This window comes from Nuphar pumila, chromosome 5 (assembly GCF_984573655.1).
Source record: "Nuphar pumila chromosome 5, dmNupPumi1.hap1.1, whole genome shotgun sequence".
NCBI lineage: Eukaryota > Viridiplantae > Streptophyta > Magnoliopsida > Nymphaeales > Nymphaeaceae > Nuphar > Nuphar pumila.
The window spans coordinates 110,108,216-110,121,177 of NC_143253.1; the positions used below are offsets into that span (position 1 = coordinate 110,108,216).

General features: G+C 40.7%; 1 protein-coding gene across 1 annotated transcript in view; it reads left to right on the forward strand.

Annotated features, from left to right (window-relative positions):
* The first annotated feature begins 10,564 nt into the window (after positions 1 to 10,564).
* KDTA (KDO transferase A) overlaps positions 10,565 to 12,962 on the forward strand; it is a 43,352-nt gene continuing 40,954 nt past the window's right edge. Inside the window, exons 1-3 of the mRNA XM_090007584.1 lie at positions 10,565 to 10,689; positions 10,767 to 10,860; positions 11,361 to 11,403. Of these exons, the coding sequence (XP_089863710.1) occupies positions 10,775 to 10,860; positions 11,361 to 11,403 (129 nt within the window). The 5' untranslated portion in view covers positions 10,565 to 10,689; positions 10,767 to 10,774. The remainder of the gene's footprint in view (positions 10,690 to 10,766; positions 10,861 to 11,360; positions 11,404 to 12,962) is intronic.

A 12,962-nucleotide genomic window follows, 5' to 3' on the forward strand; every position in this document is an offset into this window, starting at 1 on the left:
CTGCAAAACACAAAAGAAAAATACAAAAACATGAACCCATACACACGATCTCTAGAAGAATGAATATTAGTTACAAGAAATAAAATCAATTAAAACTATAAAGACTATTAAAACTATCTAATTAATTGACTACGTAACAAAAGAACAAGAGAGCTTAACTAACTAAATGAAATACTCAACCAATTAGCTAACTACAAAAACAATTACAAGAATTTAATTAACTAAATTAAACAATGTGTTGCAGATCTAAAACATGATCATCATTAATCACACTTCTCTATGTGATTAATGGTGATAGCGTGGAACACGGCTCCTAAGAGTGTGTGCAATCTGAAAATCACGATATGTCGAAAGCGTTGGCCTTTATAAAATAGATGCAGTGTATTGACGTCAGTTGCAGTAGGCCAGAAAATGCAGATTTAGATTGTGATCAAAACTTCAGGTGTGATCACAATAATATGCGCAAACACACCAGCACGCATGGCCTGAATGTCACGCCAATTGGTTTGATGTAAACCAATTCAATGATCACCAAATCAACAGGTCAGCATGCTTTTGTATGGCCTGATCACACTGGGTTGTCTATGGATTTGATTCAAAACACAATTAGGATATGTGCAAGTCTACAAAATCCAATCATGATGAAATCTACTAATTGTTGGGCCTGCTATGGAGTTGAACCAATCTAGGTTATCCGATTTGACAGATCAGACATGACCAGGTAAGTCTGATCCGCTTTCACGTAGATCCAACGTGATCTGTACCATGATTGGCAACTACCAGATCAGCTAGCACCAACCTGGCTGATTGGCAGGTCTGATCGACAAGTCCAAAATTAAAACAACACTTTTTTTTCCAATTTAAACAAAGTAAACAAAACTATAATATGCTAGAAAATTAATTAACTAACCAATAAGTATGAACAGAAGAAGAAAACCTAGTCTAGATGCATGCAAAAATTTAGTAAAACTAATCTATGCTGAAAACACTGGGAATACCATATCAACTATGATGTGATGCTACAAAAAAAAACTATATGCACTCCTAACCAAAAACTATTTTATATGCAAAAAAACAAAGAGAGGAGGGAGAAGAGACTCACCTTTCGGCTCGCCTTCGATAGAATGGTTGAGAAAAGAGTGATCCTTCGATGAGATCGCACGTGTACCACCACCCTCTGACGATCGAAGAGGAAGAAAAGAAGAAGAAGAAGGGGTAGGGAACCAACTGGAGAAGAGAGAGAGATAGGAGAGAGGGAGGAGATAGAGAGGATGTGAGGGGCATGAATCCCAAGAGGAAGACGCCCCTCACCTTTTCTAAATAAACTATTTATAAACTTAATTTAGGGTTACTGGGGTTTTAAGAAAAATGTTCTAAAAAACTCTCTAACATTCTCATAATTATAAAAAGACTCTATTTTCAAAACTATTTTCAAAAAGACTTAAAAAATTAATTTTGCAAAAACACTCAAATGGGTTCACTTTAAACATTTTTTTTCTCTTTTTAGAAAATAAGAAGTGTCATGCCAAAACTTTGTTTCACATATAATCATGCACATGAAATATATATAATATGTATAAAAATTATGCATGATCAAATTCTCCCATGCTTATCGTTTGCTAGTCCTCGAGTAAACTAGCTCCTAACAAAACAAAATATACAAATCAAAACTTAACTCACTTTCGTAGGTATCACAATTGTATTTAGCATATACAATATGTCCTTTAAACCCCTGGGTCGCCCTAGTGGACGAGTAAGGTCTCATGAGGATTTGCAGTAATATTACCTACAAACATCTTTGTCATGTATACATAGAGATTCAACTTCATGAAGCATTAGACAACTAAAGAGTTTGTTTAAATAAATATTTCATGTCATTACATTCTCAAAACATATTTAGAGTCGTTATATGCCACCACAAAATAAATTTCTTTCTTTACTTTTCTAAATATCGTAATCATTCCTGCTTTATTCTCAAAAAATTAGATATACACACGTCATTACTTATTTATCCTCACTTATATATTTTCTGCACAGGTTTTCCAAAATTATTTTTAAGCAATGAACTTTGTCGTTATGCTCTTGATTTTTTTTTTCAATTTTCTATATTTTTTCCTTTTTTTAGTTGAGCACTATATCAATTTTTTAGGTTTTTGTGACCCATGTAAATGTGGATCCACAAGTTGGATCCAAATGGATCCAATTGTGGATCCCTGCACTAAATTTTTATATTTATTTTTTCTTTTATATATATATATATACGATATTAATTATATATATGCCCCTTTATGGGTTCTGGATCTGAAATACGGATCCTAGGCCCATTTGCACATTTCACATTATTTTATAAAAGAAAATACATGAAAATTTTTGGTTATTATACTACATCTAAGAAGATGACAGGCCTGAAGCAGACTGGGTCGATTCATGACTACGTCAATACCTATTGATCCCTTATGTTGGAGATTACAATTATGGGGGAGTCAGATCGCCTCCTCTATTTCATGATGGGACTACAACCTTAGGCGGAGCAAGAGTTGTGGAAGTAGAAACCTCAGGATCTTGCTAGCGCCTTAGCAGTTACAGAAGTATTCTCAAAATTTCAGCGAAAACCTGTGTTCAAGGAAAGACAACTAAAGAAGATAACTTCTGGGAACAAGAAGCAGAATGAGAATCACCCTGACAAACAAAATGCCTAAGGGCAGAATCATTAAGACAATTGAAACCGAAATCAGAACAATTATCATGGACGATATGGAAAAAGCAAAAACTACCATGGGAATAACAGGAATGATGAATAGGGTTGTGAATGCAGCTCTGACAGAAGACCCACCAGAGGACCAACCAAGGATGGGTGCTCTACAAAGAGTGTTAGTGTTCAAGGAATTGAGTGTTGGCATGCCTACATCCAACAAGACACTCATATACATGGATGTCATCATGAATGGGGTGGTCACTTGGGCCATGGTTGATTCAAGTATCACCCACAACTTTATCTCCCAAGAAGAGGCAAAGCGGTTGGGCTTAAAGTCCACAAAGAAGGTGAGCCGCATTATAATGGTAAACTTAGAAGTGAAGCTAATCTTCGGTGAGGCAAATAATATGATTCTTAAGATGAAGGATTGGTTGGGCATAACCAGTTTCTCGGTAACCCTACTCAACGATTTCAAGGTAATCCTTGGCATGAAGTTATTGCGGGTGAACAAAGCCTCTATCATGCCCCACTTGAATGTGGTGTCTATTATAGATGGGTGATGCCCGTGTATGGTCTCTGCTCATCCTGTTGGCACTTCGCAGATGTGGACAATCTCTACGATTCAGTTGAAGAAGGGCATCAAGCAGCAAGATGAGACCTTCCTGGTGGCCCTCTGAGAAACAGAACCTATGAAGGAAGCAAACACCCATCTGAATTGGTCCTTATGTTGGAGAAGTTCAAGGAGGTAATGCCTCTTGAGTTCCCAAAGAGATTTCCTCTTTGAAGGAAGGTAGATCATGAGATTAAACTTTTGTCGAGCATGAAACCCTTGTTATGGCCTCATACCACATGGCTCTACCAGAGTTGAAAGAGCTGCAGAGACAATTAGATGAGATGCTGGTCTCCAACATCATTTGTCCCTCAAAGGCACTGTTTAGCACACTCATACTTTTTTAGAAGAAACATGACGGGTCCCAACGGTTGTGCATGGACTATCAGGAGCTGAACAAGGTGATAGTAGAAAACAAGTATCCTCTGCTATTGATCACCGACTTGTTTGATCAACTGACCAATGCTCGAATGTTTTTGAAGTTAGACCTACGATCAGGATATTAGCAGGTCAAGATCGTAGAAGGAGAAGAACCCAAGACTATGTGTATGACAAGATATGTTGCATATGAGTTCTTGGTTATGTCGTTTGGTCTGATGAATGCCTCTGCAACCTTCTTGACCCTCATGAACAAAATCTTTCTCCTGTATTTGGATCACTTTGTTGTCATCTACTTGGACGCCATCATTGTCTACAACATGAATCTGGAACATCACGCGTGTCACTTACGCATTGTGTTTCAGTTTTTGAAGGACAATGACATATGTGAAATGGAAGAAGTGCTTATTCAGGCAAGCAAAAGTCGAGATCTTGTGCCATGTTATTGGACATGGTATGTTGCAGATGGACCAACAAAAGGTTCAAGCCATTGTTGAGTGGAAATCACCCTCCTATGTGTCAGTGTTGCGATCATTCCTAAGACTCACAAATTACTGCCATTGATTCATTGAGGGGTATTCTCTAGCTTGTGCCCCTCTCACAGATTTGCTTCAAAAGGATCAAAGTTGGGATTGGTCAGATGCATGCCATGCAACCTTTAAAGAGCTGAAGAGAGTTATTACTAGTGATCTAGTATTGAGGTTGCCTGACCACACGAAGACGTTTGAAGTTCACATAGACGCTTCAAATTTTGCAATCGCTGGAGTTCTCATGCATGAATGACACCCTATCACTTTTGAGAGCCACAAACTGAAGGATGTGGAGCAGTGATATTGCATGCACGAGAAAGAAATGATTGCATTTGTGCATTGATTGCAGGTTTGGCGTCATTACCTCCTAGGATCTCAGTTCGTCTGCAAGACAGACAACAGAGCTACTAGCTACTTTCAGACGCAAAAGAAGCTTAGTCCTAAGTAAGCTAGATAAAATTAGTTCCTAGCAGAGTTTGACATGGTCTTTGAGTATAAGCCTAGAAACACCAATGTCATAGCTGACGCACTAAGCATAAAGGTCGAGTTGGCAGTCTTACAAGAGGAGGAAGCTTCATCTGCTCAGCCTCAAAGCGACCTTCTCGACAGCATTCAGGAAGACATCAAGTCTGATTCATCAGCTCAACACCTGGTGACCCTAGTTCAACAAGGGAAAACCAAGAGATTCTGGATGCATGACAGCCTCCTGGCGACTAAGGCTAGTCACAGTTTTGTACCATGATAGGGATCATTATGGAGATTTGTGGAAAAAAAAGTGTCATGATACCCAATACTCAGGGCACCTGGGGTAACATTAGACACTCATCTTAGTAGAGCAAGCATACTATTGGCCTTTCATGTGGGAAGATATTGAAGGTTACATTCGCACCTACTTGATCTGCCAGCAGGATAAGTTGAGTAATCAGAAGCCCGCAAGACTATTCAAACCTCTTCTTATTCCAAGTTGTTTGCGGGAGAGCATCTCCATGGACTTCATTTTGGAACTACCGAAGGTGAACGACTACAGTTTGATATTTGTGGTGGTCGATCGGTTTTCAAAGTATGTCATTTTCATATCGATGTTGTCAACATGTATAGCCGAACGAGTTATAGGATTGTTCGTGAAGCACGTTGTGACCAACTGGTCGATCCCAGAAAACATCATCAACGACCGCAACCCATGCTTTATGGGAAAGTTCTTGCATAACGTGTTTCAATTATTGGGGATGGAGTTGCACTTTTCAACGTGCTTCTACCCCAAACGAATGGCCAAATGGAGAGAACCAATGCTCTCTTTGAAGAATATATGCAACACTTTGTAGGCTGAAATCAGAAAGACTGGATAGAGCTTCTGGATGTTTCTCAATTCTCCCATAACTTGCAGAAGTGTGAATCAACTGGCCATAGTCACTTTGAGTTGGCAATAGGGGGACAACCCTAGATGCCACACACCATCATGACGAACTATAAGGGCAAGGTGTCACTTGACCATTGTTTTGCTCAAGACTGGCAGGATCAAACAGTACTAGCCAAGGTGTTCCTGCACAAAGCTGCCAAGAGGATGAAGAAGTGGGTGGATCAGAAATGTTGCTCTACGGAGTTCAAAGTCACAGACCTAGTATTGGTCAAGTTGTACCCAGAGAGAACCAAGATTTTTCGGGGTCCCCATCAGGGTCTTGTTCGCAAATACAAAAGCCCCTTTCCTATCATCAAGCGAGTAGGCAACCTCACCTACAAGCTCGAAGTTCCTTTGCACTTTCAAACACATCCAGTCTTCCACGTCAGTAACTTAAAGTCATTTCATGCCGATGAAGAAGACAGCAGCTGCAACCAGTCAATACAAGCACCAGTACTTCTCTACACAATTGACATCAAAGAAGTAGAATACCTCATGGATCATCTGTGCATTCATCAAGGACAGGTCACAGAGTATCTAGTCAACTGGAAAGGATTGCCCAAAGAAGAAGCTAGTTGGGAGAAAATGAATAACATCTCCAGTTTCCCTCAACAGTGGATGAACATGAAGCATGAGCCATATCGCCGGGGACATCAACATCTTAGGTGGGGAAGAATGTTAGGCCCAAACTTTTTTGTGCAGTTTTTGCCTTGTAATAGCATATCGAAAGATCTGTGTGTCTCACAACGACCTTTTGGCTGTGTAATGTTTGTATAGACTTACATACCTATAATTTTGCATTTCTTTTAATGAGATTTTGGTGTGTGACACTATTGTACATTTCTCGTATTCAATGAATTGATTGTTGTTGAACGTTCGTCTCTCCCCCTCTATTCTCTCCTTCTCTCTGCTTTATGATTATTGCCTCATTGTAATTGTGTGTTTGCATGCAATACTGCTTGTACACTTGTTGCTTTAAAAAAGATTCACTGCGTTTGCTTTTGAAACTTGCTAGGCTTGTTGGATCAAGGTTCACCCAACGCTGCATAGGCCTTTGAAGTTTAGCCCGTGATAGCATGCCATAGCCAAGACATGGGCTTTCCACTTAGCAATGCATGTGTCACCATATGTCCCGCTGCACCGCACACACGTGTGCCACTTTCGACCGATGATGAATAAAGTTGAAAATATTATCCCCCACTAAAACAAATCGATGTTCTTGTTGATACTTCTCCAATTGGGAGACAACTGAAGCCTAACTGCAAAAGATCGTATAAAGCAAGCATCCTTCAAGAGACTGTGTGTAAAGCAGTAGGGTAGTCCGGTTTTGAGATGGAGCTCAGTGTCGGTCCCTATGTTGGGAAAGCAAAATCTCTGAGAGCATGACATCTAGAAGCCACCGATAAAGCGCAAATGTGGGAATCACCACCCACTAACATGTGCGGCGCAGGAAGCCGCCTAAGGAGTTTCGATGTGGCCAAGCCAAGTCCATTAAAGTTGGAGGTGGTCTAGTCATCCTCAACAGAGTAGGTGTTTGGCACCCGAGCATATGTGACCCAAGCAATGCAACGACATGGCACATTGGTGATGAATGGATGTCATTACATTCTGCTCAACTAGAACAGACTTGACGTCCTTATCGATACTTCACCGGTTAGGAGTTAACTGAAGTTGCCATGAAATTCTTGATAACAAATAAGGCAAGGCCACTCTGTAGTGTGGGAATCGTCACCCACGAAGATGTGCAGCACAAACAGGCCACTATAAAATTCCTGCATTGGAGGTGGTCTGGTGCTCCTAGCAGAGTGAGTGTCTTTCAACCCATAGTGGCCTATTGAGTAGAGCAACGCGACAACGAGCAACACATGACCCAAAAGATCATAGCAACTTGGGCCAAGGAAGCGATGCAATTTTTAGCAGATAAGCTGGTCTTTCAGCAACTGATGGTCCTTTGATGAGGGGTTGCAAAGCATCGACTTCTCTCAGCGAAGCATAATTAAAGGTTAACCATGAAGTGTCTTCACATATTTCAAATAGCAAAGGTTTGGCCTCCGAAAGGTGTAGCATAGAGTGTCTGGAGTGTTTGCTCTGTGAACACGAGAGGAGTAATGGTCCTTGCATCATTCTAGCAGTGAATATCTCTCAGACGATCATTGAGGTGTGACACCAAGTCCTGTTGCAAAGGCGAAGCACCAAGAGTTAGCAATCATGAAGATGCCATTTGTGACCCAACACATGGTGGGTGAAGAAATCGACCGAGTAAAGACAAACCAAGCAAATGATGTTGATGATGAAAAGCCTAAAAAACCCAATGGTCAACGAGCACGAGCTACACCAAGTCAATGTGTCAAGTAGATGGACCAAGAGAATGGAGAAAGAGAGGCATTATGAAGAGTCTCCTCTATTGAGAAGGTGCATAGAATCAGTTGATTACGCTAAAAGCCTCTCTTACTGCATCGTCGTGTGAGCAATAAAAGTGAGCAAGCTTTATCTGTGAGACTTACTTTTGAAAGATCGAGCTAAAGCAGAATGCATCCTCTTAATGCGCTTGATTAGGGAAGGGTCACCACAACAAGGTGCTCAACCGATGAATAATATTCCATGTAAAAGTAAGCAACTGTTGAAACTAACATTGCCACAAAGCCTTACAATGTGTCCTATAACTATCTCGCTTAACTGAGTAGCAACATCCATCGATAGAAGGAGGGACAATGTAGCAGACACAAGTCACTTCCATGCGACTCTAGACAGTAGGGAGTGGAGTAAGTGTTGGAGTTACTTCTGGATCGTAGAACTCGAACATGCAATGATCTGTCACCAACAATGTTGCAAGTACCCTCGACGAAGATGATAGATTTATGAGTATAAAGTTCACCATAACTCACACTTGCAATGTGTTGTGTCCTAATCAATCTGCCGCGAATTGACTGACGAGGGACGATGCAGAGAACTTGAAGCATTCACACAAATGATACAAGCAAAGACTAAGTAACAAGCAAAGAAGATGTGAACTAAGGCAATTTCTGTTTTGATAACAGTCTTGGCAACTTTGACGATGACCAAAACTGACAAGCAGATGATGATAACAATTTGGGGCAATTTTGAGACAAGTTTGATGCACTTTTATACTAGTATGGTATGCTTTGATATCAGTTATCATAACTTTTTTCTCTCCATCTTTTGGACTCACACAAAGAGGGAACTTGACGGGCATTTTGGGTCATGCAACACATAGCTTGCTTTAGACGAGGAGCTACGTAAGCCTAGCAGAAGCGGATTTGAAGTAGTGCATATTCCATGCACGCTTAACACAATGGAATATCTGAAGTGACATAGTCGAACGGGTCGATCGAGTAGAGCGATACCAAAGTCTTTGGCGTACAAGAGTTCAAGCTAACAAGGAATGGGTGCATCATCTTCCTATGACGAGCACACGAGCAATTGAGGGTTGTAGAGCCAGCTACACGTTCAAAGAAGCATAATTGACATTGAAGTGCACATAGAGTTCTTAAGACGAACCGACCGAGGGGCATATTATATTTTAGCACCTATGAGCCCCACGAAATGTAACGCACGTTAGGGTCTTCCCCACATATGATTGTGTCGACGAGATTTTGATCTTGGCTTAGTAATTTTCAACATACATGGAGATATGCGTCCTTGAAGTTTGGGCGAGCCCGTATAAGCACCGACATAGCACCTCTAGATAAAGTAGCTCATTTTAGTGTTCCGATTTCACGGACGTGTTCCCCACCTATGATTGAGCAGGTGAGTACTTAACTGTCACACATGAATTCTGCATGAATGTCCTAAATTTGCAAGCTTTAAGTTGAGATAGGTTGCGGGTGGCGTATCACCCCCAAAGCATGGCATATGACCGTGGGTGAACGAAGAGACCCCCGTGGCATGGAGCATGGAGTTGAGCAAATGCACTTGAGATATAACATGCACAATAATGCTTGTTGTTGAACTGCTAACGAGCAATGTTGTGTTGCCTTATGCTGCCGCCGCATGCCATAACCAATACATGAGCTTTCTACTTAGCAATGCACTTGTCACCGTATGCCTCGCCACACCGCACACACGTGTGCCACTTTCAGCCAATGATGAATAAAGTTCAACACATCATTCCCTCCTTGCCTTGCAGTGGTGTGAAGCAAGAAAAGAGAAGAGATGGTACATCTATAAGGCACCCTCTATCTGATTGTTGCAAATATGAACTTGTCTAGAAACATAATCGAGATTGCCGGTTGCAAACTAATATGAAAAGAAAATAGCTCCCAACCATTTCATGCGGGTAACTAAGGTTAAAAGGACAAGGAACACACTACTGTTTGGCTAATTTTTCTTTGAAAATGATATACTGCAGGACATGGCAGCCCTGTGATTCAACTTTCTCTTAGATCACAATCACAAAAGAATCATAAGCTACTCAAACATGAAAAGATGTAGCTTGTGCTTTTGAACTCTCAACTGCGAAAGATGAGACCTTTTTAACCTGTGAAAGTTGGTCACAGGTTTTAGCCTATAACCAGGGGCGGAAGAATCAACAGTCGTGACCAAAACAAACGTGCTGTTTTGTTCAATTCATCCAAAGCTTTCTGCACCATTGAAACCCGCTTCTATATATATTGAAATTGCAATAAAAACATGTTAATAGGTGTATCATCACTTCAACCTGCGTGCTTCAAGAGTTTAAAGAACAGTACAAAAAGATGATCGGATTATCCCAATGTTCATGAAATATTGGATCCAGAACTGGGTCCAATCCTGCTTGCAAGTTGATTGGGGTTTCAGGTGCCATCTGCAATTCTCATTTATTTGACTGTGGCTCAATTCCATGCATAGTGTTGCCGCCACTGAATCAGCATAGCGAAAATGATGGGTTGGGAGAAGGGGAAGGTGGTGAGCGTGGTTTACAGGGCGGTGACCTATGCTCTCACTCCCCTCATCTTCCTGCACGTTGGTTTGAGGAGGCTTCGTGGCTTGGAACATCCCACCCGCTGGACCGAACGCTTCGGCTTCCCTTCGTCCCCACGCCCAAATGGACCCCTCATCTGGTTCCATGCCGTCTCCTTGGGTAACTGTTCTCTCTCTCTCTCTCTCTCTCTGCTTGTTGATGTTCTCTATGTATTGGTGGTGCCGTGTTGTTAGCAGGTGAAGGAATGGCTGCTCTTCCCGTCATCAGATATTGTGTCCATCACCATCCTCATATCAACGTGCTGATGACCACCACCACCACTTCCGCGTTGTAAGATGACATGAACTCTTAGCACGTTGCCTCTCACCAACCCATCTCTTGTCATGGTTTTCACTCTTGTGAGTCTCTGATCGCATCACCCAAATTGTTGTTCGGTCTAACTGAGCCATTTCTGGTGATGCTCTCAGGTGCGACTCTCGTTTTGCTGTAGTTCTATTGCCGGTCTTAGACTTGTAGATGTATTTGTAAAACCTCATAAACATGGTACACTGAGTCTTTTCGTGTAGGATAGTTCTTTACATTGATATTCTGCTAATCCATGAACAGAGTAGGCTGTCAACTATGAAAGGTTAACTGTCTGTTTGTTTGGTTCTCCTTAATCTCTTGGAAACATTTCGTTTTAATGATTTAGAATAGCTACTATAGTCCATGACTCCATGCTGCTAATAATTGATATTAGAAAAAATCTTATTCTTCCGTCAAAACATATATTCTAACCTCTTTTGGGATCAGTTGGGGCAATTGAATGTGACGACTTCCTGCTTTTGCAGCAACGTCATCAAGGACCGGCTCCCGGATCGTGTTATCTATCAGGTACAATTTTTGACCTATTTGCCTTTGGCATTGAAACAAGTAAAAAGTTGATTGTTTTCCATACACGCCTAATGAGTTCGGCGATGCATGGATCTATAGATGTGGTTGTCATGAATGGTATCTTTAAGTTGGTTTGGTATATTATATTTTGCAACATTCGTGCCAGTATTAGTTTTTATGTTCTAAATTATGCGAACAATGGAATGGTGCTGCATAACAAAGGAGAAAATACAGTCACAATGTAGATGCTTCCAAATTTCTCATTGCCGAGACCTCATTGAAACAAAGAACGAAGTGAAATCAAACTACTAAGTTCTCTTTAAACAGAAAATTGGTTGTACCTGATATTATCAGGGAATCTATGAACCATTTGATAAGTTTCTCTGTATCTTATGTGCATTTGTTGGATAAATTTTGGTGAAACTCTTGATGCCTTCCTTGCCAGAGATCAGTGTTTGATGTTTTCTGCACTTGTAGAAATAGGGGACTATCTAACATCAACATAGATTCAATGATTTATCTCTATCCTTCACAAGCATGAAGTTTACATCCTTGTTTTTCTGTTTAAATGGCTGTTTTGCTGTTTCTGAAGAGGGGAAAATAAAAAGAAGTTTTGCTGTCATGATATTCTAATTGAGGGGCACAAGTGCAACACTCAAACACACAGGCAGAGTGAGCCTTAAAATCTTGTAATCCTTCCTGTGAAAAGCACAGGCTTGCATGCAACATCATAAAAGGAAAAAAACTCACAAGTTAGCCATGAATTACAAAAAATGAAGTAAATCTTTTAGTGGTGTCAGACAATATGATCTAAATTTTATATAAGGGTGTCAGCAGAGCTAGGAGTTCAACATAGTATCCCATAGAAAGAAGTTGCTTACAGATGGCTACATTTAGGGAGGGGAAATTGAGGTGCAGCCCATTTATATGCAACCATATGTGCTCATGTCATGATATATTCCACAATATGGAACACACAAGTATGCTGTAATTGAAGTCTATACGTGCATTGTGGATTCTGTTATGATGGTAGAGGGCCACAATTACCAGTCATGGCAGTGATGTGCAGACAAGTGGTGCATAATGGGATGCATACTGTATACCTTTGCTGTTTTTGGAGTTAAGTGGATTGCCTTCATGTTTATGTATGTTAGCACTAACCATGTGTCCTCCAGCCTGTTTTTGTATGAGTTCGAGATTTTTTTTGTCATCTTCATGCCCTTATTAATATTTGGGATCCATCATTCAAAAGTATGGAGAAATTGATGGAGATGTAAATCATAGGATAAAGGTTGGGTGGATGAAATGGAAAAGTGCTACTGGAGTGCTGTGCGATCGTAGAATGCCATTGCGGTTGAAGGGAAAGTTTTATAGGACGACTATTAGACCCGCTTTACTATATGGTACGGAATGTTGGGCTGCCAAGAGACATCATATTCAAAAAATGAGTGTAGCTGAGATGCGGATGCTTAGATGGATGTGTGGAAATACAATAAAAGATAAGATTCGGAACGAAGAGATACGTAAGAAGGTAGGTGTTGCACCCATTGAAAATAAGA